Below are 13,408 nucleotides of genomic sequence, written 5' to 3'. Positions count from 1 at the left end.
ACAGACCATGGCCTGTCCAATACAAGTCAATGTGCTTCAGAATGAAGAACTTGAGAGTAACATTATTACATCACTAGAAAGGTGTTTTACCAATGTAGGTAGGAAACTGTTAATGGCTTTTAGGCAGTATTTAACTTTAGTATTGCTGTGAAATGTATATACATACTATATGGCTGCATACCAGCATTTTACCCAGTGGCTCCAATCCCCACACCTTACTGCCACTACTCCCCACACCTTACTGCCACTACTCCCCACACCTTATTGCCACCACTCCCCACACCTTATTGCCACCACTCCCCACACCTTATTGCTACCACTCAATCACTTTTCTCTTGGAAGGTATGAAGAAACAAGGTGTTTCCCAAGGAACGTGAGGTAACATTATCAAAGACCATACTCCTAACACCTAACCAGTGCAAGAATGTGCATCATTTTGGCTTGTGGTCCCAGCAATAAGAATAAATACTTGCATGTGTAAGGAGGCTTTGTACTGCAAGGAACAGATTTTAAGAGTCAAAATTAAAATGACAACACAATGTAACTCTCTTCTTTTGGGCTGCAGCTTGCTTTATGGTAACACGATATGTTGCTTTTTTATGCAGTTGGCATGTATTCTCCTTGTCTGTTTCTTTTTGCTTGGCCCCTCCTGCTTAACCAGGCTTGGGGACTGAAGGTCTTACTGCACATTTCCAATGAAGGCATTTGCAAATATAATCCCTTTTATCTTGACACAGGCTTCTGAAAAATTTATATTGGATCCCCTACTAATAAACTTAGAGATACTTTCATTCCCTGTAGTTTTCCTTACGTTTATTACACTGAGAAAGTAGTGTTTGTGAATTAAAAGTACACACAGTTCCATAGAACATTGCATTAATGATACGTCACTAAAAAATAATCTAGACTTCACATGCAAGCTACTGTTATATTTGTCACAATCCCTCAAACTAATGACATGAATGTACAGGGGCTTTGAGGCTGATTAAATTCCTTGATTGCAGAAATCAGTTTTGAAGTTCCTCAGCAATCCCTCGTAGAAATCTTATACAAATGAGCCACAAATCTTGTCCTGCCTCACTACTCTCCGTCCGATGCCTGCTTCCCGTGTCTGACAGGTCACTCTTCTTTCAGTGACCTGCCTCCTCTAACCAAGGTCTGGTGGAGGCACCATCAGTTCCTGGGGTTGGGGTGGTGCAGGTGCAGTAATGTCCTCATGACCTCACTAGATTCAGTGAGTCACTCTGCACATGGTAGGGAAAGACAGTCACTGAAACAAGAATGACCTGTCATTCAGACACAGCAGGTAGGCAGAGGGTGGGGAAAAGGGAGGCAGAGCAGAGGAGCTGACAGGTCATGACAGGTTCCTTTTAATTAAATAGGTACAGTGCCTACAAGTAGTATTCAACCCCCTGCAGATTTAGCTGGTTGACACATGCGGAATTAACTTGGCATTGTGACATTTGTACTGTAGATCAGCCTGGAAGTGGGAAATGCACTGCAGCAAATTTTTTTTTTTTTTTTTTAAAACATAAAAAGTTAATTCAGAGTGTCATTTATTATTCAACCCCTCAAACCACAAGAATTCTGTTTGGTCCCCCTAAAGTATTAAGAAGTAGTTCAGGCACCAAGAATAATGAGCTTCACATGTGTGGATTAAAGATCTCTTTTGCCAGCCTTTTCTGACTATTTAAGACCCTCCCCAAACTTGTGAACAGCACTCAGACATGGTCAACATGGGAAAGACAAAGGAGCATTCCAAGGCCATCAGAGACAAGATCGTGGAGGGTCACAAGGCTGGCAAGGGGTACAAAACCCTTTCCAAGGAGTTGGGCCTACCTGTCTCCACTGTTGGGAGCATCATCCGTAAGTGGAAGGCTTATGGAACTACTGTTAGCCTTCCACGGCCAGGACAGCCTTTGAAAGTGTCCTCCCGTGCCGAGGCCAGGCTTGTCCGAAGAGTCAAGGCTAACCCAAGGACAACAAGGAAGGAGCTCCGGGAAGATCTCATGGCAGTGGGGACATTGGTTTCAGTCAATACCATAAGTAACGTACTCCACCGCAATGGTCTCCGTTCCAGACGAGCCCGTAAGGTACCTTTACTTTCAAAGCGTCATGTCAAGGCTCGTCTACAGTTTGCTCATGATCACTTGGAGGACTCTGAGACAGACTGGTTCAAGGTTCTATGGTCTGATGAGACCAAGATCGAGATCTTTGGTGCCAACCACACACGTGACGTTTGGAGACTGGATGGCACTGCATACGACCCCAAGAATACCATCCCTACAGTCAAGCATGGTGGTGGCAGCATCATGCTGTGGGGCTGTTTCTCTGCCAAGGGGCCTGGCCATCTGGTCCGCATCCATGGGAAGATGGATAGCACGGCCTACCTGGAGATTTTGGCCAAGAACCTCCGCTCCTCCATCAAGGATCTTTAGATGGGTCGTAATTTCATCTTCCAACAAGACAACGACCCAAAGCACACAGCCAAGAAAACCAAGGCCTGGTTCAATAGGGAAAAAGTCAAGGTGTTGGAGTGGCCTAGTCAGTCTCCTGACCTTAACCCAATTGAAAACTTGTGGAAGGAGCACAAGAATAAAGTCCACATGAGACACCCAAAGAACCTAGATAACTTGGAGAAGATCTGCATGGAGGAGTGGGCCAAGATAACTCCACAGACCTGTGCCAGCCTGATCAGGTCTTATAAAAGACGATTATTAGCTGTAATTGCAAACAAGGGTTATTCCACAAAATATTAAACATAGGGGTTGTATAATAATTGACCCACACTTTTATGTTTAAAATTTAATAAAATTCAACTGAGCAACATAGCTTTTTGGTTTGTAAGATTTATGCTTCTGTTCATAAAACCTACTCTCGTTTGCAGTTTGAAGGCTCTAACTTATTTGCATCTTATCAAACCAGCTAAATCTGCAGGGGGTTGAATACTACTTGTAGGGACTGTATAATACAAAATACAATATTTGGTGAATAATTAGTTTCTGTTTCCATCATGCAATGTTCTGAAGTGCTCTACAATTAAGTAAAATAAGTGCCACCATGAGAACAACTTTAAAAGGGTTGTACAACCTGATCTTGAAAGCAAAGGCAGGGAATGGTAGAATATAACAATATATACTCACTCCCATTGTCTCTAAATTTCAAATTGATGCTATTTTTATGCCACTAAATCTCTGGACCTTCTCAAGTGACTCAATGGAACACCAAGCTTGACTTAATTGTCAGACATTGTCCATATTACCAGTCCGGGATCTGGATTTGCTGTCTTACCTCTTATTGTCATTTAATTGTGCTGGTAATTATTCACAATAATGGCATGGCTTCCATTTTTAACAGAACCATGACCAAAACATAGTTAATTGAGTCCTAACAGAGCCCATTTATTACAAGGGTCCTTCAGGATATGTAATAAATTACTGATTATTGGGGCTTTGTCAACTGGGACCCTGGGGATCATCCTGAGAACAGGGCCCTGAAATGCTCAGTTAAAATGGAGCACCACCTGATGCATGCCACTACTCCATTCATTGTCGATGGGATAGTCGGTGGTAGTCAAGTGCTGTGCTCAGCAATCTGCATCCCATAGGCAATGAACTCTTTTCCTTAATTTATAGGAATAAGGGTTCCTATAGTAATCTGCTTCTGTGTGTTTTGAAGTGGCTTTGAATGAACTTGATCCAGCTCTTTTAAAGGGGTTGTTCACTACTCGGATAACCCCTTCTCAATTACTATATTTACCCGTGTAAAATAATAACAATCTGTACTCACCTTCGGTGCCGGTGCCACTCTAATGATGTCGGCACCGGTCTCTTGAGGCTCAAGTGACATTATGTCATGTGAGCCCTGCAGCCAATCAGCGGCCACTGTTGGGCAGCTTCACTCTCACTTCCTTCGGATGTAACTGACATCCAGAGGAAATCAGAGAGCAGCAACAGCTCTCACTTCTTCCTACTTTTGTCAGAATAAAGTGAGAGTGAAGTGACCTATTAGTGGCCGTTGATTAGCTGCAGGGCTCACATAACGTAACGTCATGCGAGTCTCAGGAGACCCACTGCCGAGGTCACTGGAAGCGCCCCAGAGGTGAGTACAGGCTGTTATTATTTTACATAGGGGAATACAGTAATTGATAGTCTGAGTAGTGGAAAGATGATGGCACCATGCAAAGCGAATCTATGCATGGATGGATATATTGCATACACATGTTGCAGGTGGTAATCCCTGCTTCTTTGTAACAAAAAGCATATAATAAAACAGACCCTATTAGATGCTTTCTCATTAAAATATATTCTATTCACTATTGAAACCCTTAAATTCCAGTAAAAGGACATTTTCTTTTTAAATAATGTCTGAACGGTTGTAGTCACAGAACAATTACTGTTTGTAGACCAGAGTCACAAGGCCTCCCAATGATAGATATGTAATCAGACATCCAAACAACCTAAGTATAGAATATCTAAAGTGATGGGGCTGTTTTCGTAGATAAGCTGGAAACGGAGAAGAGCTGCCAATGCATGTGGAAATTGTACTAGATGTAACAGTGCCTGCATCTTCATTCCCTACAGCGCAGGACAATCTGAACTGCTAATGAGTAACACAACCTTAAAAATATGTATGACTGCCCTCAAATCTGGCTTTGCTTATGTTATGCTTGCTTCTTTCCCCCTTTTTTTTCTTTTGTTTCCTTTTCATTACTGCAAAAAATGATTACTGATGCAGACTGGATAAAGAATTGAAAGAAACTGAAGCAGCTAAGTAAGAAACTGCTTGCCCACATGGCAATGGGGCTGTTCTATGTATAGTATGTGTATGTGTTTTTGTATTGAAGATGGAATGTAATGAAGGTCTTTTACAAGATGCAAAAATGTGGATATTAATACATACATACATATATGTATAAATCTGTCACATACAGTATGTCTAGAACTTGTTCACTAATTGAAACCAAGAGAAATTTCTATTAGGCTGTGTGCCCACGATGCGTTTTTTAAGCGTTTCCGCAGCAGCAAAAACGCTGCAGAAACGCTTAAAAAAATGCATGGTAGAAGGCCTGCCATGTTCCCCAATGATAATCCGCATGTGCTGTGCACATGCTGCGGAGATTTCCGCTGCGGATTATCATTGCGGAAAAAAACGCAGCACTACCAATTATTTTGCGGAAGTGCTGCGTTTTCGCCGCCATTGACTTGCATTAGAATGCGTGCATTCCGCTTCACTAGATAAGCACATGCGGAATGCATGCGTTCTAATGTGCGGATGGTACCCGGGTGTGGAGGACAGGAGACTCTCCTCCGGACCCGGGTACCATAGAAACTGTGAAAAAAAGAATAAAATAAAGATTATATTTACCTTCTGACAGCCCCCAATGTACTCATCCTTTCATGCCGTCAGATCGCGATGGACTGAAGGACCTGCGCTGACGTCATAGTCATGTGACGGGTCACGCGACTGCTGAGATCGGCAGGTCCTTCAGTGTACCGCTGCCGGCAGCCAGGACGGAGGGAAGCAAGACTGCGGGGGCCATCAGAGGGTAAGTATAGATTTATTTTTTTATTTTTTACCATTCTTTCGGTCACAGTATATAAATCCATGCCGTTTGCACGTATTTATATAGTGTGACCAAGTTGACAAGCACTTTCCAAGTGATGCTAAAATCGTTTGGAAAGCGCTTGTCAACCCGCATGCGGAAATACAAGTGAAGAACGCTTCACATCCGCATGTCCCTGGCAGGAAAACGCATGTACGATCCGCATGTACAATCCGCATGCGTTTTTTCAGCCAGGGAGATGCAGAAACGCTCAGGAAAAATTGACTCATTGACTATTCACATTTACTTTAGCTCAGTTTAGCTCAGCAGTTTATGTAAAGCCATTATCCTGATATGTCATAGATGTCAGAAGATCAATGAAGTCTGTTATCTTCGACCACCACCGATTTCCATAATGAAGGTCTGACCACAGTACTCTTCTAATGAGATCCTTTAACATATCTTTATGATCATCACCTTTGACTGTGTTTCCTCTTTACATTATGTATTTAAGGAGGTGTAGACAAGGGTGGGATCCATAATAAGTAGCTAATATGATATCTTAAGTGACCCTAACCATCACAGTGTAAAACATATAAAATAATTGCTTCAAGAATAATTTGGGACAAATGCTCTTTAAAGAGAATCTGTCAGTAGAATCAACCCTCCGATGCCATCTACAGGTGCATCTCACTAAATTAGAATATCATCAAAAAGTTAATTCATTTCAGTTCTTCAATACAAAAAGTGAAACTCCTATATTATATAGAGTCATTACAAACAGAGTGATCTATTTCAAGTGTTTATTTCTGTTAATGTTGATTATGGCTTACAGCCAATGAAAACACACAAGTCATTATCTCAGTAAATTAGAATACTTTATAACAACAGCTTGAAAAATGTTTTTAAAATGCGAAATGTTGGCCTACTGAAATTATGTTCGGTAAATGCTCTCAATACTTGGGCTTCTTTTGCATCAATTACTGCATCAATGCATCGTGGCATGGAGGCGATCAGCCTGTGGCACTGCTGAGGTGTTATGGAAGCCCAGGTTGCTTTGATAGCAGCCTTCAGCTCGTCTGCATTGTTGGGTCTGGTGTCTCTCATCTTCCTCTTCACAATACCCCATAGATTCTCTATGGGGTTAAGGTCAGGCGAGTTTGCTGGCCAATCAAGCACAGTGATACTGTTGTGTGTAAGCCAGGTATTGGTACTTTTGGCAGTGTGGACAGGTGCCAAGTCCTGCTGGAGAATGAAATTTCCATCTTCTAAAAGCTTGTCGGCAGAGGGAAGCATGAAGTGCTCTAAAATTTCCTGGTAGACGGCTGCGCTGACTTTGGTCTTGATAAAACACAGTCAGCCTACACCAACAGACCTTCACACTAGACCTCAAGCTGCTTGGGTTGTGTGCCTCTCCACTCTTCCTCCAGACTCTGGGACCTTGATTTACAAATGAAAATTGGAACTCTGGGACCTTGGGGAGTGTGTCAATGACTGCCTTGTGGACATCTGTCAAGTCAGCAGTCTTCCCCATGATTGTGGAGCCTACTGAAACAGACTAAGGGACCTTTCTAAATGTTTAGGAAGCATTTGCAGGTTTTTTTTGTTAATTATTCAAATCTACTGAGGTAATGACTTTTGTGTTTTCATTGGCTGTAAGCCATAATCATCAACATTAACAGAAATAAACACTTGAAATAGATCACTCTGTAATGACGCTATATAATATATGGGTTTCACTTTTTGTATTGAAGAACTGAAATAAATTAACTTTTTGATGATATTCTAATTTAGTGAGATGCACCTGTATATGGGCATACAGGTCATAGAAAGTTGACTAAAATGACATCTTGATATCTGCGATCTGATATTTTATTTTAACTGTAATTGAATAATGTAACATTTTTATTAATTTGTAAATTAGCTGTTAAGATCTATGGGCTAGACACAGATCTCCCTGAGAATCTGCCTCCAGAGCTTAATTTAAGTGAAAGGGGGCATTACCAGTGTGAGACATGTAATGACTGACAGTCTGCTCTCCTGATCTACATGTCTCACACTGGTAACTCTCCCTTTCATTTAAAATAATCTCTGGAGGCATAGATCTTAACAACTCATTTACATATTAAGCAAAATGTACATTTCCCAGGAATAAGACATCAGATCACATATATCATTTTATTCAACTTTCTATGACTTGCATGCCCATATAAATCCAAAGATATCTGAGGCACCATAGAGATCATTGTTAAAATCCAACCTTTATTCAAGAATATTTAAAACATCACAGCAGCGAGGAGACAAAAATAGGCTTAAGAAAGGCCATTTGGCAGAAATGTTGCTCTATTTTTGTCTCCTCACTGCTGTGAGGTTTTAAATATTCTGGAATAAAGCTTGGATTTTTACAAGGATCCCTATGGTTCCTTGTATATCTTTGGATTTGCTATTGGAAGGCCCTGCCAAGTAGCACAAATTCATCAATGGTGCATGGGAATTCTATACTGGACTGACTGCATGCCCATATACACAGCTTAGGAGGGTGGGTCCTAATGATAGATTCCTTTTAAATAGGCTAAATGATACACTTTTGCTAATTTATAAGACACCATTTATGAGCATACCAGTAAAGGTAACTCTCTTACAAGATTGTCCATAATAATGAACTTGATAAAGGACATTTTTGCTGACTTGTAAATGACTTTCTGTGTGTAAGGGTAAAGCTTTGTCTTTGACTCTATGCTCCAATAGGTACATTAAAGCTACCAGTGTATCTATTAATGCAAAATTATGATTCAGTTTTAATATGGTTCTACATGGATTTGTATTTATCACCTGCCGTGTTTCATTGTTCATATCCATCTTATGTTATAGTTCTCCATTATAAAATGTAGCATATCCAAAGCTAAAAGAGGTTAGAATTAGAAGGGTATTTGTCAGAAAAAAATTCTTGTGTTACTGAACCCTAAATGAACATTTCTGTGTATATATTTTGTGTTATTTGGGAGCCTATTTCTTCTTGTCGGCAGTAATCAGAATTTATTACAATTGCTCCCCTTACACAGAGCACAGTAATTCTCTATGATCACTCTTGAGGGAGCTGTAGACATGGTTTAGACAGCCTGTCCATTGTACTTGGTTGCCTCTGTTGGTGGCCACAATAAATCAACTGGCCTAACAAGCACGCAACTGCATATTTACCTATTTAAGTATTTAGCGTCCTAACATTTTTCTTCTTTATCCCCCATCAGTCACAAAATGCTAAATAATTATCTGATTGTATTCTATTTTTTCTCCAAAAAGTGTATGTATTTAGAAATACATATTGAAGAAAAAGGTAACAATAACTTTATTCACAACAGCATGAAGAACTCTTTGGTTTACATAACAGTTGTCAGTGCCAGTTACTAACCTCCTAACAGCACAGGCAATACATTTGGCATATGTAGCTGAAGCCACTAACACATTGCACAGTAACACTCCCTGTCTAGTGGATGACTAGCGCCTTCTCCACCCTGCTGCCGCCGCTTCTTCCAAGTCATTTCTTCTCGGTGATCCACATAGTCCGCATTTAGACACAGTACACAAGCTCTATACTGTACACTCTTTTTCCAGAATTATGTCATACTCGTGTTAAAAGGGAAACAAAATATGGTCGGTCACCATTGCCAGTAACAATAGCTTCATTATCCTATGCAATGATTTAAGTAAAACACAAGTATAATATAGACTGTACGTTCCTTATACTTAACCTATTTATTATGAATCCAGTAAGACTATATTCTTGCTGTGAATAGAGCACGGGAATACATTTCAGTTTGCTAGAACACTCTTTGTCTCTCGTTTAATACATTTTGACAGAAAAGAACTTGATGTTCACTGGTTACATCTGGGGAACAGCAAGAAAAAAAAGAATTCTTCTGTTACCGTAATAAATAAACTTACAAACAGAAATTAATTAAAGAGTTAAAATGTAAAAAACATTAATGCCCGCAGTGATATATATGATATACAGTATATATATATATATATATATATATATATATATATATATATATATATATATATATATATCACTCCATATATATATATATATATATATATATATATGTTATATTTACATACAGCTATGGAGTTATATGTAAAAACTGGATTACTTTAAAAGGTAGTATATAATCAGAATGCTACATATCACTTAAAGACAAATCCTACAATAATGGGAGCGCTACAACAATGATAAAAATCAATCTTTATTTTTATACAATAATACATGAAAACTAGAAAAGATGTTATTAAAAAATAGAAGATCATCAGACAGAAGCAGGAACCACACAACACTTTTTCGTATCTTATTAAAAGTTATATGGTAACCTCCAAGACTGAAGGTGGCTGTATAAATACAAATCCACAACACGTTCTTCTAAGAAAAAAATGATCATATTTAACCAATTTTGTACAAAGTAGATCCAATCCTACTGCAATTTTCCGCATAAATGCATTCAATGAGTATCATAAATTACCATATGCCATCAGATAGAAAAAACACATGGCTTTATATTACATACAAAATGTGTATATATACATGTGCATCTCACTAAATTAGAATATCATGAAAAAGTTCATTTATTTCAGTTCTTCAATACAAAAAGTGAAACTCGTATATTATATAGAGTCATTACAAACAGAGTGATCTATTTCAAGTGTTTATTTCTGTTAATGTTGATGATTATGGCTTACAGCCAATGAAAACACAAAAGTCATTGGCTGCGTGCCCACGTTGCGTATTACAAGCGTATATGCTGCGGAATTTCCGCAGCGTAAACGCTTGTAAAACGCATGTATATCCGCACCCCATGGTCCCCAATGGCATTCCGCAATGTCAATGCCCATGCTGCGGATTTTTCCACAGCGTATATGCTGCGGTCAAAAATCCGCAGCATGTTCATTAATCTTGCGTTTCCGCATGCGAAATCAATGTGCGGATGGTACCCAAGTCTGGAGGAGAGGAGACTCTCATCCAGACCTGGGGACCAAAGAAACTGTAAAAAAAAATAAAAAATAAAGTTTATACTTATCTTCTGATGTTTTCCCTCCGTCGCGCTGTTGTCTGAAGGACCTGCCACGTCATTGAGTCATGTGACTCATCACATGACTCAATGACTTCACCGCAGGTCCTGCACACAACAGCGTGAGCCGCTCAAGACTCCGGACGGGGCAGAGAATGCATCGGAAAGTGAGTATAAACTTTATTTTTTTATTTTTTACCATTCTGATTCTTTTTTTTTAACTATTACTTGGTCACACTATATAAATCCATGGATTTATATAGTGTGAACAAGTTGTCAAGCACTTTTCCAAGTGATGCTTAAATCACTTGGAGAAGTGCTTGATAACCCGCATGCGGAAATGCATGCAAAGACGCTGCAAAGACGCCTCACAAACGCTTCTACCTGGCGGGAAAACCGCATGTAAAATCCGCATGCGATTTTCCCACCAGGGAGAAGCGTAAAAAATATGCTTCAGTTCTGCAACGTGGGCACTTAGCCATTATCTCAGTAAATTAGAATACTTTATAACAACAGCTTGAAAAATTATTTTAAAATGCGAAATGTTGGCCTACTGAAATGTATGTTCAGTAAATGCACTCAATACTTGGTCGGGGCTCCTTTTGCATCAATTACTGCATCAATGCGGCGTGGCATGGAGGCGATCAGCCTGTGGCACTGCTGACGTGTTATAGAAGCCCAGGGTGCTTTGATAGCAGCCTTCAGCTCGTCTGCATTGTTGGGTCTGGTGTCTCTCATCTTCCTCTTGACAATACCCCATAGATTCTCTATGGGGTTAAGGTCAGGCCAGTTTGCTGGCCATTCAAGCACAGTGATACAGTTGTTTTTAAACCAGGTATTGGTACTTTTGGCAGTGTGGACAGGTGCCAAGTCCTGGAGAATGAAATTTCCATCTCCAAAAAGCTTGTCGGCAGAGGGAAGCATGAAGTGCTCTAAAATTTCCTGGCAGACGGCTGCGCTGACTTTGGTCTTGATAACACACAGTGGACCTACACCAGCAGATGACATGGCTTCCCAAACCATCACTGATTGTGGAAACTTCACACTAGACCTCAAGCAGCTTGGATTGTGGCCTCTCCACTCTCTGGGACTCTGGGACCTTGATTTCCAAATGAAATGCAAAATTTAATTTGCATTTACTTAGTGTGTCAATTACTGCCTTTATGGACATCTGTCAAGTCAGCAGTCTTCCCCATGTTTATGGAACCTACTGAAGCAGACTAAGGGACCTTTTTAAATGGGTAGGAAGCCGTTGCAGGTGTTGTTTGTTAATTATTCTAATTTACTGAGATAATGACTTTTGTGTTTTCATTGGCTGTAAGCCATAATCATCAACATTAATAGAAATAAACACTTGAAATAGATCACTCTGTTTGTTATGATTCTATATAATAAATGAGTTTCACTTTTGTATTGAAGAACTGAAATAAATTAACTTTTTGATGATATTCTAATTTAGTGAGATGCACATGTATATTATTATATAGTGGCTCATAGACCATATTGTGCATACATATTTCTATCAGTGAACTCAGTCCTACTGCTATGCACCAAGAAGACAGATCTTTTTCATAGACTAAGCATATGGTGCATAGCAGTAGGACTGATAGAAATATCTATGCACAATATGGTCTATGAGCCACTATATAATAATATAATAGATACACACATTTTGTATGTAATATAAAGCCATGTGTTTTTTTCTGTCTGATGGCATATGGTAATTTATGATACTCATTGAATGCATTTATGTGGAAAATTGCAGTAGGATTGGATCTACTTTGTGCAAAATTTGTTAAATATTATCATTTTTATTCTATAACAACGTATTGTGGATTTGTATTTATACAGCCAGCTTATTCAGTCTTGGAGGTTACAATATAACTTTTAATAAGATATTATTATTATTATTATTACTATTATTATTATTATTATAAAGTCTAATCCATTGTGTCAGTGCACAGAACTTGGACTGCACTCAGATGTCATCCGATTGCAGTCCAATGTTTTTCACATACTCATTAACTTGCATAGCTGAGTGCGATCCGAATATCGGATAAACCTCGCGGATGCAGCAATTTTTTTCCTTGAACAGTCCCTGTCACAGAAAAAAATCGGACATTTCTACGGCCTCATAGACCAACATTGGTCTAAGTGCGATCAGATGTTTTGTTGGATCGCACCCGGGCAGTAAATACGCTTGCCTGCACAAGCCCTCACCATGTAGACTGAAGCTGAATTGTCAGAGCCATCTCATTACCATTAGGCTACGTTCCCTCGATGAGCTTTTGGTGAGTTTTTGATGTGTATTTTCGAAAAAAATGCAAGTAACCTGTTCTAAATAACGGCTACAGAAATGCTGCTGAAAATCTGCAACATCAAAAGCTCATTGTGAGGACATAGCCTTAAAGGGTTGGGGGATTTAATGAGAGATAACATTTTGTTTTATACCGCTGGAGCTGTAGATAGATTTAATATCAAAATAATACTCCAACAAATTTCCACAAAATAGGTGATAAATGAATGATCACTGGTGTCCCAAAACTGGAACCCCCCCCCCCAAAGATCACTGGAATGGAGTTCTCAAGCCTCCGTTCCGGAGAAGTTTGGACAGCAAGGAGGTCACACTTTTTGCACTACTGCTCTATTCAGTGCCTATGGGATTTATGGAGGTATTCCAGTGCCCTAGTGGGTGCTGTGAAAGTTATAAACCAGGAACAATTAAAGTTATAGAGTCTCCCCACTAAGGACAGAGTCCCGCAAACAGAGGAAAAGCCACCATAACCAACCAGTTTCCATC

At 39.6% G+C, this 13,408-nt stretch overlaps 1 protein-coding gene across 9 annotated transcripts in view; it reads left to right on the top strand.

The window, feature by feature from the left end:
- Positions 1–13,408, top strand: part of PRUNE2 (prune homolog 2 with BCH domain) — a 595,812-nt gene that overhangs the window by 575,332 nt on the left and 7,072 nt on the right. For 2 of the 9 annotated variants that reach the window (XM_073670747.1, XM_073670734.1), the window contains exons 17-18: positions 343–378; positions 4,738–4,773. The exons of 2 other annotated variants lie outside the window; for them this stretch is intronic. In XM_073670747.1, the coding sequence (XP_073526848.1) occupies positions 343–378; positions 4,738–4,773 (72 nt within the window). Of the gene's footprint in view, positions 1–342; positions 379–4,737; positions 4,774–8,845; positions 8,880–13,408 lie in introns of those variants that run through there. 5 more of the 9 variants (XM_073670761.1, XM_073670740.1, XR_012314187.1 and 2 more) reach the window with 4 other exon arrangements.

The sequence above is a fragment of the Phyllobates terribilis genome, unplaced genomic scaffold, assembly GCF_046119375.1.
Source record: "Phyllobates terribilis strain yellow unplaced genomic scaffold, ASM4611937v1 Scaffold_1__5_contigs__length_1240528914, whole genome shotgun sequence".
Lineage (NCBI taxonomy): Eukaryota > Metazoa > Chordata > Amphibia > Anura > Dendrobatidae > Phyllobates > Phyllobates terribilis.
Note: the sequence above shows the minus strand (reverse complement) of the source record. Positions and strands in the feature narration are given on the sequence as shown.